At 34.3% G+C, this 14,957-nt stretch overlaps 2 protein-coding genes across 3 annotated transcripts; both read left to right on the top strand.

Moving 5' to 3' along the window:
- Positions 1–1,809: 1,809 nt before the first annotated feature.
- Positions 1,810–5,638, top strand: LOC8280131 (F-box protein SKIP31). Of its 2 annotated transcripts, none has more exons than XM_048375009.1 (9): positions 1,810–2,066; positions 2,165–2,352; positions 2,474–2,547; positions 3,191–3,266; positions 3,589–3,699; positions 4,482–4,656; positions 4,747–4,865; positions 5,233–5,287; positions 5,375–5,638. In XM_048375009.1, exons 2-9 carry the CDS (start codon positions 2,221–2,223, stop codon positions 5,443–5,445), a joined length of 813 nt encoding a protein of 270 aa, XP_048230966.1. In that variant the 5' UTR covers positions 1,810–2,066; positions 2,165–2,220; the 3' UTR covers positions 5,446–5,638. The 2 variants fall into 2 exon arrangements, with proteins under 2 accessions (XP_048230966.1, XP_002519928.1); XM_002519882.4 differs by having other exon boundaries at positions 1,812–2,066; positions 2,161–2,352.
- Positions 5,639–6,567: 929 nt separating this feature from the next.
- On the top strand, positions 6,568–7,477 carry LOC8280132 (22.0 kDa class IV heat shock protein). The gene has a single exon (XM_002519883.4). It carries the CDS (start codon positions 6,733–6,735, stop codon positions 7,309–7,311), a length of 579 nt encoding a protein of 192 aa, XP_002519929.1. The 5' UTR covers positions 6,568–6,732; the 3' UTR covers positions 7,312–7,477.
- The last annotated feature ends 7,480 nt before the right edge of the window (positions 7,478–14,957 follow it).

The raw sequence follows: 14,957 nt of genomic DNA, 5'->3' as shown, positions 1-14,957 counted from the left end.
ATGAAAATATATATATATATTAAGAGAAAGAATCCGCTAGAATCTAATTTTTTTGGCAGGACTAATTTAATTTTATCATTCAACACTGAATCGACTCGTTTTGGTTGGTTAACTTTTTGGGTAAGTAACCAGTGATATCAAAAATCCAACCAAAGATACTTTGCAATTTTTAAGGCCTAATTACTTTAAAATGCCCAAATTTTTAATATTTTAACAATTTTATTATATAATATAAAATTTTGCTGACAAATACCTGATTTTTAGTTTTCTTAACTAAAATGCAGTATGGTCACTAGAGCAACTCAATTATGGTGGTCTTTTGCTAACGTATGATAATTACAAAAATAAAAAAGAAAGAGGTCAAGTTAGCAAATGACTTGTCCCCAACACCTAAAACAAATTGTTTAACTTAAGAAAATTACACTCCATCTTTTTTATATCATTTTAGGGTTTTTTGGCCATAACCGAATCGGAGAAGCTCTAAACAAATTGAGAGCTAAGAAGAGAATGTAAAGGTTCAGCTAGAAGAAACCAAGCAAGAGCTTAGTCAAGAAAAGGAATTGAATAACAATCTCAAGTTGCAATAACTTGAGAAAAAACGAAAATCCAATTCATAGTTGATCTTTGTTGTAAACCATGATGAAATATTGGAGTAAAAGGAATAAAAAATATCTTATCCATAGAAATCTTAATGAGGTTCATGATAAGAAGTAAATGCAATATGCAAGAGAATGAAGACCGATAAGCAACACCATGAATTGTGTTTACTGAAAGAAAAAATTATAGAACTATCTATTGAAATTAAATTATATAGAAAAAAGAGGGAAAACTGGGGACCTATATTGAGCAACTCACCTAAGACAATGCATATTGACAACAGGTAAACTATGATATCAGAGCAGCATAGATTACAAGAAATTAAGATGCAAAATGACTCCATGGAATCTTTGGCTACTATTGAAGGACTTGAATAGTAGGTACAAAAGTTGGATTAAAAATTAAATAAGAAAATTCTAGAATTCTCATAATCATTAAATTCCGTAAGCGAGCTTGAAAGTCAGGTCAAAGCATTGGAGAAACAAGAACAAGCATTTGAAAATAATCTGGATGCAATAACGTATGCCAAAATTGAGCAGTAGCAAAGAGCCATTGGCGTAGATGCTTCTTAGGTATTCCATACCTTATGGTGTCCATAACAATATGGAAGTAGAACTTTACCCGAGAGTGCTTTTTAAGCCTTAAGGAAGACAAAGTGGAAAAATGTTGTTGCGATAAAGCGGTTATAAGAGATATTTAGAAGACTTTACTTGAAGAAATTGGTGTAATAATTGAAAGATGAAAGAGAAAGAAAGGGATTAGAGAGGAATTTTGCATTGGTAAAGAAGGAAGCAAACAAGCGCAAAAAGAATTACTAAAGGTATTTGAAGAATGAAAAAGAGATATTGGTTGAGAAACTGTTATCAGAATAAAAAAAGTCTTAGATCTCAGCATAGAGTTAAAGAATTGCAGAATGACATGAAAAAGATGAATTCCAATTCTCTTAAGTAAAATAATACATTTTAAGAGTTGGGGATGAGTTAGCATGTATTTACTGAGTCATGTCTCTTTTATTTTCTTTTTATTTTTTATAATTATCACACATCAGCAAAAAACTACTGTGATTGAGTTATTCTGATCTTCAGATTATATTTTAGTTAAGAAATTAAAGATTAGGCATTTGTCAATAAAATTTTATAATACACGATAAAATTGTTAAAATGTCAAAAGTTCGGGTAGTTTAAGGAAATTAGGCTATTTTTAAAAGAATCCAAACAAACAGGCGCACTAACGGATCGACCCGACCCGAAAATCTCCCTAATTCTCTCTATTTTCATTTTAACGCTCCACTGTCCCACATGCCCCAAACCTACGGCCACCGACGGCGGTGCGGCGACATCAATAGCTGTGCGATCTCTTAAATTTGTAATTCGAACATACAGAAAATCTACATGACGATCTCCGACGAAGAGAACGAGAGCTTAGCCGAATTCCTCGAATCAGAGGTCCTCTCTGAAGTCTCTGATCAGGTAATTTCAGAATTAGATTAATGTTTTCTACTCTATCAAAATTGTAATTGATTGATGACGTCAAAATCTCAATTTTCGTCGATTTTTTTTTTAGGAAGAGACGGAGCAGGCGGAGGCGGAGGTTGCAAAAGCGAAAACAATTAGAAATGAGAAAATGAAAGAGAAAGAAGAAGATAATAATAGTAATAATAATAATAATAATAAGAAAATGAGAATAGAGAGTGGTATATTAAGCAAGATTCCTCCAGAAATCTTCGTACATATTCTCAAATTTCTTTCTTCGGAGGTCAGTTTTTATAAATCATTTTACATCTACTTTTTCTTTTTGTTATAATGTTTTGTTTTTAAATTTTATATCGAAATCAAAATTTTGATTTTTGTTGTTGTTTTGCATAAATGAAATGCAGGACCTGATGACATGTTCTCTGGTGTGTAGATTTATGAATTTTGCAGCATCTGATGAGTCCTTGTGGCGTCGCCTGTCAGTAATTTTACCAATTTTATTGTCATAAACTCATGCATACCATTCATCATTAAGGAATTAACATTGTGTTATAAATTTTATAATTATAAAATTTATAAATATTTATTTCTTATTGACCGTAGTGGTGGACACTGGTTGTTGTTTGATGTTCTTTATTCAAAATGTATGGATTTAAAACTTTCTCCCATTTTTCCCCCAAAAATAATAATAAGAAAAAGTCTTTTCCTGTGTTAATAGGCAACACTAGTGCCTTTCCTTCCTGTAAATGCCATTGTGGGTGTTGAGGTATGAAAAGCACAACTTGTAAGCGCTAGTGCTACCGATTTTACCCCCTCGTTTTTCTTTTTCCTGATTATGAGTCTCGATCAAATTGCTTCATGTTGAGTTAGTCTATTTGAGTATTTTGTGTTTCAAATTTCGGGCTTTTAGAACTAATTGTTTAAAAGATAGTTAGAAATATTATTGTATGGATTAGTTATTGGTTAAGGAGGCTTCACAGTATGATCTTTACGCTACCTTAATGTTAGAATGGAGTTGCAATTTTGTTGATTTATTTTCTTTTGTTCATTGTATCTGTGCGATGTCCTTGTCCTTGTAAGGAGATAGTAACTGACATGGTTCACGCTCAAACTTTTGGCAGGTATTGTTTGCGATGGGGAATCTTGCCTCCTTTTAAGAGGTTATGCGATAGTGCTTGGAAGAAACTTTATATTCAGGTGATTATCTCACACTCAGAATTTCTAGTATTTTACTTTTTCCCTTCAACAGACACAAGAAAAGCCCAAGCATAGGTTTAATAATACTTTCTTATGACAAGCATAAAGCTTTTTTCAAATTTCATGATGATCAACACTTCACTCTATGCATTTCAAGGTAAATACTTTTTCTTTCAAATTTTTTTAACAGAAAATAATTCCTGAGATACGCATCCTTATTTAATCCTTTGTAGATGATATTACTATCTTTTTTGGTGGCCATTAAGTAGTCGAAGCTAATGTGATAATGATGATCTTGAAGCATGATCATTTTATTTTGCAGCGTGATGAAGAGGAAATGGTTAAACTTGTAAGAAACTGCCAACCTGAGTTTAAGGAATATTACATCCAAATGCATGCATCGAAAAGAAGTCAAGCCCCTCTTCCTTCACAGGTATGAAAGTTATGATTTTGTTGAATAGTTATATGCTTCAGTACTATTTTAAACTTTGTTATTGCAAATTCGCAACCTGCCTACTCTTAAAGCTTTTCTGTACACATGGTATGCAATTTGGAGATTGAAACCAATGGTAAAGTCATTTCTACTCATGAGAGACTGTTAGCTAGGAGTGTGTAGATTCTAGAACTTTGTTTAATCTCCAGAGTTACTATAGTACTTTCTCAAATATTAATGATGTTTGAACATTTAGGATGATTAGTGTCATTAGTAGCTGCTTGCTGTTTTATAATGATTATGCCAACAAAGACAGGCAAGGAAAGCACATTGCCCAGAAGACAAATATCCAACTCCCTAGTTTTGCTTTATCCCAAATATTGAAATTCTTCTTCATGTTTTTATAGGACTGCCATTCTTTGAATGCACATCTAAGTCAGTGTGCTCATTTATATCTGCATGTGCATCTATTCATATTTATAACTGGATGGGTTTTTCTTACATATGTTTGTGTGCTGATGTGAGAATCCATGCCTAAAGGGTTGATGTCCTCAAATTCTTGATTTGGGGGTTGTCCTGCATCCCTATGAACAATGACCACTTTGGACTTGTAGATAGGTACTGAATTCTTTGTGATTCAAGCATGAAGCATCTATGGTAGATGCAGAGCAAAGCATATGCAATCTTAAATTTTCTTTTTTCTCCTGATATTTTACGATAGAAAATGAAGAGTTATGGCTTAACTAGACGCATGTTTTCTCATTTGTTTTATTTTGTGGAAGGTGAAAGATGATCGGATAATTCTTGACAAGACAATCGCCGAACAAGTGTCCATATGGAAAAATAAAAAAGGCCTGGCAGATAAGGTGGTCACTGACCATTCTTGTTCTGGAGAAACGTGTTCTTACTACCAGATTGGAGATGTTTTTGTCTGTGAAAAAACTGGCAATGTTCACGGTAGAAAGTTCTGGTGTTTAAATTTGTGTAAATGTGACTTTGTCTTAGGGACCAGGGCATAATATGTATTCTTGTTGTTTCTGTTTTCAGTTTGTGGTGATACATGCAGAGAAGTCGTTATAAACCCTGTAAATGAGCTTTTGGTCTGTACAGTTTCAGGGCTATGTTTTGATAGACTCTTGTCACCGTGTGAAATGGAACCAGATGCTGTAAGTTTTCTCTGGCATACATTTGTTTTTCAATAGAGGAGACGCCCGGCCGCCTTCTTTTCTGTTTCTTCCTTTTCATATTATGAATATTGTCCCTTGGAAGGGAAGCTTAAGGGTAGCTACTAGAAATATTTTTTCTAAAATCAAGTAATTAAAATAATTAAGTTGGATGTTCACGATACCGATTACAGGAATCATGGTATATTTAAGTTTAAAGCCTTAGGGCTTTTAGTATCACCTGTTATACTATCTGAATTCCGGAGTAATTGGTTAAATGATATATAACTTATTTTAGGTAATTTTCATTTTTGTTCATTATTTTGTTAGTAAATTAGTTATTTGTAATACTTTGTGGCTCTTGTGGAAGGCGGAAAGCGCAGCAACAGATGAAGCAGAGCCATTCATGGGATCGGGTCGTTTCGGTAAATGATATTATATTATCTTGTGATGTTTTAAGAAATGTCTTGGTGATGGATTTCATTTCATTGTTGTCTTTGATTTTATGGCAGCACGAGCTTATTTATTGGGATACAATTGCGACAATGAGAATGAGCTAGAAGCTACTTTGAGGTTTTGCTGATTCGTATGTACTCCTGGTCTGCACAACGTCAATCAATGGATTCGACATGTTTGAAATGGCAATAGATGTAATACATCTCCCACATCTGTATTTGAGTTTAGTTTGTTTTGTTTATCAGTTACCTCTGTCCTGTCCATATAAATTCATCACTTAGATGACTTTCTTCCCAATTTATTATTATTATTATTATTATTATAGTATTTTAAAATAATTAGTAGAAAGATTTTAGAATCCTTTGTCAGAAATAATAGCAATTTAACCGTATTGAAGTATATCCTTTTCTTTTTGTAGTATTTTAGAATTTTATTAATATAATAAAATATAGAATTATATTAAGACTATTTCTTTCAACTATTACATTGATTATATTTATATATAAATGATTTGGAATGTATTTAGTATGTTATTTTTAATATTAGATTGTATTGTTTAAATAGAAAATTAATTTATTAGCTAAGAGTTTTTATTTAACAAAAAATATTTATTAGTTATATTATATAATATTATTATGCGACAATTTAATATTTCATCAACATTATACCTATCAACATAATATCTATGTACAGAGTTAAACTTATATATGAGAACTTTTGTATATACTATTCGTGTTGCATGGGTTTTGTACTATTTTAATTATGATATTTTTAATTTGTAAAATTTTAAATTGATTTTTGCTTGAAAAGATTTTTATATATATATAAGTAACTAATGCTAAACTGAATATATTATAAAAATGATTCAGCAAAGAAATAATTAATAATATTATATATCATATAAATATTAAAAATATAATTAATTTATGAAATTAGAAATTATTATTTAATAAAAAAAATAACTTACTAATATCACTTTGCCAAAGTCTTTTGAAGTATAAACATAGTCGTTTTTTTCTTTTTAAAAAAAAACTTTACCCATAATTAAAAGCAGTTCTACATATTGAAATGTTGGCCGGAATTAGCAGTCTCTAGAAAAGTTCGACTCAAAAACAAATATCAATCAAGATAATGAAGAAAACATGAAGCCTCTGGAAGAGTGGGGAATGTGGTAACCGACTATGAGTCATCAGAGGCAAAGTGACTGGAACTCTCCCCATTTCTCTGAATGCCCATATTCCTCCACGCGTACTTGTTATATATACACAGGCTAGTCTTGTCTTGGACAAGAAACCAAAACTGAACATTGAACTCTTTGCAGCAAGCGTATTTCTTCTATTTGCAACTCTTTAGTCTTAAAACCCTTATCCAAAAACAGACAGCAACTTCACTGACAAACATCAGCAGACTTACAATGAGACCAGTGCTACTGAGCTTCTTTTTCAGCTTCTTCTTACTCTTGCTTTGGAGTCCCTCCAATGCGTCACTTCTGCCATTTGTTGATCGTCCTGGAAGTCTGCTGACTGATTTCTGGTCAGACCCATTCAGAGTATTAGAGCAGATACCATTTGGGATTGACAGAGACGATAATGTGGCACTCTCACCAGCAAGAGTGGACTGGAAGGAAACTCCTGAAAGTCACATGATCATGCTAGATGTTCCAGGGTTGAAGAAGGAGGAGCTAAAGATTGAATTGCTGGAGAACAGGGTGTTAAGGGTGAGTGGAGAGAGGAAGAAAGAGGAAGAGAAGAAAGGGGATCAATGGCACAGGGTGGAGAGATCGTATGGCAAATTCTGGAGACAGTTTAGGTTGCCAGACAATGTGGATTTGGACTCTGTCAAGGCGAAGCTTGAGAATGGCGTTCTTACCTTATCTTTAAACAAATTGTCTCCTGATAAGATCAAGGGTCCTAGGGTTGTTAGCATTGCAGGAGAAGAAGAGAAACCTGAACCAGTCAAGCTCAACAGTAATAATGCCAAACAAGAGCTGTGAATCTTTTACCATGTGGAGAGCTGTTTACAATACATAAAAAGAGATCCGTCACCTTGTTTTAGAGAGAATAAGGGTTGTCATCAGATCTTGTAAACTGTATTCCGCTTGTGCTGCAGTGTGTTGTTGATGAAATATTTTCATAATCTAAAATAAGCTTCATTTATCATTCTCTGAATGGCATGTTTAATTTCTGTAGCTTCTAACTTTTACATGTTTGCCTAGCAAATGTTGAGCTGTGAGCAGGATCCACATATTGCAACAACGAGAAAAGTCTCATCTCCGAAACTTCATATAGGATGTGCATTATTTTCTCCATCCTGATAGGCTCAGTACATCTGATGTGATTAAGCTACAAAAAAATGGGGGTCTAGGATTCTACTGCTAGTGAACAGCATCAGCAGGGTCTTAACTATCAAACAGAATTAAAGGGCATCAACCAAAAGGACTGAATTTTGGAAACAGTATTTCATGATCAAAAGACCCCGTGTCTCTAATGATTCGTTTGAGAGATTATGTAATCCCTATTTTACAAGGTCAATGGTTGGATATGTCCATTTCTGAAAGTAGTGCAGGCAAGTGCTTAATCTGACATCATCAATCCTCTAGCCTTCCTACGTTTGTCTCTGGCATGCCTAGAACACCACCACATGTCATGCACTACACGACTCCTTGGACCCAAGTCTGTGCATTTGTTGCTGCTGGAAGATGTACATTGCTAGGACGCCATGAATTCAACACCACCTACTGTCAGTTGTTCACAGAACATAAATGACCTTAATGTGTGGTGGCAGCAGCTACATTGACCAAATATAACATGCCTCCGTGATCATGCCACTGAGTTGCTGATAAGCAAAATTACATGTCTCCCAAACTCCTGCCTAAATTTAGGCTTCCAAGAGCACAAGAAGTTTCAATGACCCACAAAAAGCTTTTGCAAGATGTGAGCAAGTCCACTCTGAAAAGGCTTATGAAATAATAAAATTGAGCAGCAGAGTACTTATTTCAGTGTTTTAGAAATGCTTCAGCATGTATATTGAAATGTTCTTAACACTAATCATAAGCCTCAGAGACTACCTGTCAAATCAAGATTAACTATATTTCTTACATGTTATAAGGAAATAAGAAATTAGTTCCTTTCGCAGCATATTTACTATAAATATCATAATATCATCTTTAATTCAGGTTCTTTTCCTTTCGATCCTTTTTATGATTTAATTCAAGAAAAATGCAAAAGGAAAGAAAAAACAAGAAGGAACGAAGGATAAAAGGGACACCTTTAGGTAGATCCTCCTCATAATGGTTTGATGTGGAGTTACGAACTATTGTACTACTAGAAGAAAATCAAAACTTCCAGTGATAAAGCTACCAATACTAATCTCGGAGTAGCAGGGAATTGTGGAGGTGGACGATTAAGAGGAGAAGCGGTAGTCACCCCGGTCACCAACATGTTCTACTTCTCTTCTTAAAAAGCAACACACACAAAATCTCTACTTATCAAACAGCAACTAACATCTCAGCAGTTAATACTGCAACCAGTAATGACAGCTCTGTCTTGCTTGCCGCAGTTAAAAACTTGCTCAAGAGGGATTGGTGCATCAACGTCAAACATATATTCGCATCTCTTGCTTGGTCATGCGACGAGATTAGACTTTGTTTTGCTCTGTTTTGGACTAGTCCCAGTCTTTTTCCACCCAAAAACAAAATTCAGGATACATGTTTTTGCCCCTTCAAAGGTTCCTCAAAGTATAACCATAATAGTTTAGCAGAACTAGCCTGAGGAAATATGCTTAAAAACAATTCTTAAACAAGAGTTTCCGGCTAAAAGAACTTCAGAAAATTATTGCTTTTATGATCTATGCATCAAATACATGAAAGTGCATAAGGCCACTGCACGTTATAATGTCTGCCACTTAAACATACTACAAATTATTGTGAACTGATCTGATGAAGATACAATTTCATAAGTCATAATTGTGAAAAAGAAACCTCAGTTCCCACTGTCACTAAAATACCAGAAAAGGCACAGTTCTCCGTTTTATGAAATAAGCATGTTGCAGAGTTGTGATAAAGATTCAAATTTTACTAAACATTTTATTAAGTGCCAAGATTCCAAATAAAAACCGCATCAAAAATTGATCATAAAAAGAACTCATTGCAACCACCATGAAAAGCCACCTTTACATAATATATATATATATATATATATAATCACCCATCCACGTTGAGAATATATGTTCGTGTGAGACATTATTAGCTGCGAAATTTCAACTTCTAGAGATTGCAAGCCGACTGACTCAGATAAAACAGTGAGTATCAAAACCACTGAAAATAATTAATACCAAGATTTCTCACAGTTCAAATTTCTTTATATTTTTTCGGATTACATTCCCCATCATAGTTTCAAGCTCATGACTTCAGATTTCCAACCGATCAAAGTTTTGATAATCCAAAAAAGAAGGTAAAGAAATTAGCTCATGGAAAACTTTACTTTTAACTTGTAATCGCAAGATTCAGTCAGAGACTAACAAAAAAAAATTGATAAACAGAATGGAGGGACAGACGACAGAGTAGCTAAATGGACTAAGGTGCATCTGTATATCTCATGAAACTGAACAAGAACCTGGTTATGAGCTCAGAGTATCCGACAGCAGATACATTGTCGTTTGCTGGGATTTATATACAACCAAAAACTACATATCCTTAACATATATTTCCATGAAATAAGTCCGAAATGCATCAGCAAGAAGTTTTCATCTTTCACACATCATGTCCAAAGGAGGAGCTCATGAGCAGCAAGCAAAATTGACTATGAGAAGAAGGATAAGTCAAATATGACTTCAAGGTCATTCAGTGTTCAAGACATAGATCACAAAAGATAAGAAAGCAAAAAAATCACCACCCATTCCCCGAAGACAACTTTGACACAGCCAAATGGAGAACAATACCCTTGTTTGTGTTAATAGTTAGTGTATATATATATATATATATATAGACACGATGGTCACTCTGAAAGATTTTCAGTAACAACCCGGGCACATCAAGGACTCAAGAGACATTCAAAATGACAACTTCATCTTCCTTTAAGAAGAACTGGAATGGATCCATATCTGTGGTACATCACAGATGATGAAGTGACGTTGGACTTTATTCCATAAGATAGCAATCAATTCCATTCAATTTTCCAATAAGACCAGAAAGCAGAATGACTCTGTTGATGCTACTTTATGTCCTCCCACCATAAGAGGAGGATAACCCACAAAATGCTTATACAACTATTGGTCGAGATATTATCATATCTGTTACAAATCAGGAGGATAATTCACACCTAAATTTCCCTTTCCTATCAGTGACTGCCTGGAAGCTTACAGCAAGAATGCACTCCAAAAGAAATAAATGATGAGAAGAAAAAAATATGCCAAGATGACACTGTACAAATAATCCATCAAAAATTTAATTCCATAGATATAATAACAAATTTTTGTGCATAAGAATGAAAACAGGTCACTCATAGAAAAATATCAAAATCTTTTTTCTATAACTTCAATTGTCCAATCCGATAAAAGCCAGCCAGTAAGTCTTGGAATACATGTAAATCGCAGTAACGCTTCACATAAAATTAACATCTAAAATTCTTATGTACCCTTGTTTTCGTTTTGATTTTCCCTTCTTTAAAATTCTTTTTGTCGATTGTAATCCAAAAGCAAAAAGGACGCATGGACAAACTCAAGAAAAAATAAAATTCAGAAAGACAAGTTCATAAAACGTGTTTAGAGCTAGGGTTTTTTCTTTTACTTATTAAGCATATGAAAACGGAATGTGTCTGGCCAACAAAAGCTGCTTTCTCCCCTCAGAAAAGAAAAGGCGCGAAGGAGTTGAGACTGGCACTTTACATTGCCTTTTTCTCCGCGTATTCAGATTCTAAATCCGAAACAGATCTAAATTTATTGACCCGGATAGGAAGTATTGATTCTAAATTCACCATTCATACATTCTAAATTCACCACTGACGAAGAAGAACCGACAGACAGAGATCTGAAAACATAAGCCACAGCAACTTCGCGTTCTGGCATCACACAAAGTTTTGCTTATATAGGCACTGGGCAGAGTCAACGCTGCGTTTGATTTAAGCAGCAGTTCATAGTCGGTGCTTTTAATTTAGGCAATTATTAATGCGGCGCGCGTAGACTGCACGTGATATTAATATGGTATTGCGTTTGATTCAAGCAGGTAAAAAACGGCAACGCCGTTGTATCTATACTGCAAGGCGTTTTAGTTCCCACATCATTAACCTGATAATGCATTTTACTTTTACTCTAAATGTTAATTGACTTCATTCTTTTTTCAGCCAATTGAATTTCATTTTTACGTTCATTATGAGCATTGTGTTTTTAGAGCAACATGAGTGAAAAGTGCAACTTAAGAGAGTATAAAAAGAATAATTATAGCACTGATAAATCATTCATGTGCAATGAATCATACCTTTTATCTTTTCCCATTAACTACAAAAGGAAAATTATGAAACCAAAATGTGTAGGCAAGTGCTTAATCAGACATCACCAATCCTCTAGCCTTCCTACGTTTTTTCTTGTGGCATGCCTGGAACACCCCCACAGGACATGCACTACACGACTCCTTGGACCCAACTCTGTGCATTTGTTGCTGCTGGAAGATGTACATTGCTAGGATGCCATGCATTCAACACCACCTTCTATCTATCGTTCGCATAGCATTAATGACCTTAATTTATGGTGCCAGCAGCTGCATTGACCAAAATATGACATGCCCTGTTTTCAATTATGCAGACCTAATTGAGAATCATAATCAAATTGAGCAGCAGAGTACTAATTTCAGTGTTTTAGAAGGCCAGATGGAGCTAGAAATGCTTCAGCATGTATACTGAAATGTTTCTTACCACTATTCATAAGCCTCATTAGTTTCGCAGAGACTACCTGTCATACCAAGATTTCTTACATGTCATAATGAAATGTGAGTTAAAGAAATTAGTTCCTTTCTCAACATATTTACCATAAATATCAGCATATCATCTTCAGACTGCACTTCCAAATAAATAGCTAACAACAAATATTAGTGATAAAATGAAATACATTAATTATAATTAAAAAATAGTTATTGCATAATCAATATATAAATGGTGAAAATTTCTGTGCTTTTATATCTTCTTGCGATTCATAGAGAGATATATAACAAGGAATTTATATGGAATAAAACATAATCACCAAATATAAGGTGCAGATAAAGCTGGGGATTTTTGTGGGTATACGGGAAGACATCAAAATCGGCCGACTACATTCTTGCACCAAGTATCATAGCTGAGTAGTAATGAAAGACTGAAGAAAGCAAGAACCCATTAAATAAGTGGCTAATAGGGACTCATTTCACTTGAAAGAAGTAATACGGGCCAAAACATAACAGCGATTAGCAGACATGAAACTAAGAAAAAAAAAAATGCAAACAACAGCCATCTCAGTAGTTAATAGTGCAACCAGTAATGGCAGCTCTGGTCTTGCTTGCTGCAGTTAAAACTTGCTCAACAAGGATTGGTGCATCAATGTAAGCATATATTCAGAGTCTTAACTCTTGTGCTCACTGGTCGGCGGGTCTCGCCTTTGGTATGGATTTTGGTCTTCAAGCTTTTGTTTGAACCTCCAGCTGGTATATTGGGCATGCAACCCAAAAAGATAGAAATCAAGAAGCACGAGATACTTCTCGAAGTTGGAGGCAAATTCGCCGCTCCACGAAAAAACATAGGGGTCGTCCCTGCTAGTTCTCCCACAAAGAGGTACTTTGGGTTGGGGATTGGATCTTTCAAGTCGATCTCTCAGCACTTGGCAGAAAGAAGAGCGTAAGACTACTCTTTACTATAGTAGATCACATCTCTTGCTTGTGATGAGATGGGTACAAGTTTCACTCATGATTAAGCTTTGTTTTGCTCTGTTTCGGACTTGTCCCAGTCTTTTCCCCCAAAAGAAAAAAATTAAGGATACATGTTTCTGTCCTTGCAAAGGTTCATCAAAGTACATCCAAAAAGAATTCTAATAATGCTTAAAAACAATTCTTAAACAAGAGTTTCCCAGCCAAAAGAACTTCAGAAAATTATTGCTTTTATGATCTATGCATCAAATACATGAAAGTGCATACAGCCACTGCACGTTATAATGTCTGCCACTTAAACATAGTACAAATTATTGTGAACTGATACGCTGAAAATACAATTTCAGAAGTCACAGTTGTGAAAGAGAAGCCTCAGTTCCCACCGTCACTAAAATACCAGAAAAGGCACAGTTCTCTGTTTTATGCAATGAGCACGATGCAGAGTTGTGCTTGAGATTTAAATTTTAATTCACATTTTATTCATAAAAACAGAATCACAAACTGATCATAGAGAGAACTCAATGCAACCTCCATGAAAAGGCCACCTTTATATATATATATGTATATATATATATATATATCCGTCGAGGATATATGTCCATGTGAGACATAATTAACTGCCGAATTTTAACTTCTAGAGATTGCAAGCCAACTAAATCAGTGAATAACGAAACCAGCACCAGAATTTCTCACAATTCAAATTTCTTTACAATTTCTCGAATTATATTCCCCATCATAGTTTCAATCTCATGATTTCAAATTTTCAACGGATCAAAGTTTAAATAATTCGAAACAATGTAAAGAAATTAGCTCAATGCAAACGGGATAAGCGAATGGAGGGACAGCAGATAGAGCAGCTAAATGGACTAAAACTGTATATCTTATGAAACGGGATAATACATTTCCGTTCTCTAAGATCTAAATACACCCAAAGACTATATATCGAAAACCTTGATATATATTTCCATGAAATAAGTCCGAAATGCACCAGCAAGAAGTTTTCATCTTTCACGCATCATGTCCACAAGAGGACCTTATGAATAGCAAGCATAATTGACTATGAGGAGAAGGATAAGACAAATATGACATCAAGGTCATTCAGTGTTCAAGACATAGATCATAAAAGATAAGAAAGCAAAAAAATGACCAACCATTCCTTAGAAGACAACTTAGACACAGCCAAATGGAGAACAAGAGACATTCAAAATGACAACTTTACTTTCCTTTTTGAAGAAAAGAAATGGATACATATCTCTGGTATAGTGATATTGGACTTTATTCCATAAAAGACTAATCAATTCCATTCAATTTTCCAACAAGACTATAAAGCATGATGACTTTGTGCCGATGCAAAAGAGGAGGATAACTCACAAAATGCTTATACAACTATTGGTCGAGATCATGTCTTTTATAAATTAGGAGGATAATTCACACCTAAATTTCCCTTTCTTATCGGTCAGTGCCTGGATGCTTGCAGCAAAAATGCAATCTAAAAGAAATAAACAATAAGAAGAAAAAAATACCAAAAATGACACTATACAGATGCCAAAACTTTGTGCGTAAGGATATAAAAGAATGAAAACAGGTCACTCATATAAAAATACCGAAATCTTTTTTCTATAATTCAATCGTCCAATCTGATCAAAGCCAGCCAGTATCATCTGAAAGTCTTGGAGAATGCATGCAACTCGCAGTAACATTTCACATTAAATTAACATTTTAAAATCTTTTATGTATCCTTCTTTTGTTTCTGA

This window comes from Ricinus communis, chromosome 5 (assembly GCF_019578655.1).
Source record: "Ricinus communis isolate WT05 ecotype wild-type chromosome 5, ASM1957865v1, whole genome shotgun sequence".
Classification (NCBI taxonomy): Eukaryota; Viridiplantae; Streptophyta; class Magnoliopsida; order Malpighiales; family Euphorbiaceae; genus Ricinus; species Ricinus communis.
Note: the sequence above shows the minus strand (reverse complement) of the source record. Positions and strands in the feature narration are given on the sequence as shown.

Bases quoted from the DNA above. Each gene is read 5' to 3' on its own strand.
- LOC8280131 (XM_002519882.4), top strand. From the start codon at position 1,989: ATGACGATCTCCGACGAAGAGAACGAGAGCTTAGCCGAATTCCTCGAA. The intron at 2,353-2,473 runs GTCAGTTTTTAT...AATGAAATGCAG, and splicing joins TCAAATTTCTTTCTTCGGAG to GACCTGATGACATGTTCTCT. The intron at 4,866-5,232 runs GTAAGTTTTCTC...CTCTTGTGGAAG, and splicing joins GTGAAATGGAACCAGATGCT to GCGGAAAGCGCAGCAACAGA.
- LOC8280132 (XM_002519883.4), top strand. From the start codon at position 6,733: ATGAGACCAGTGCTACTGAGCTTCTTTTTCAGCTTCTTCTTACTCTTG.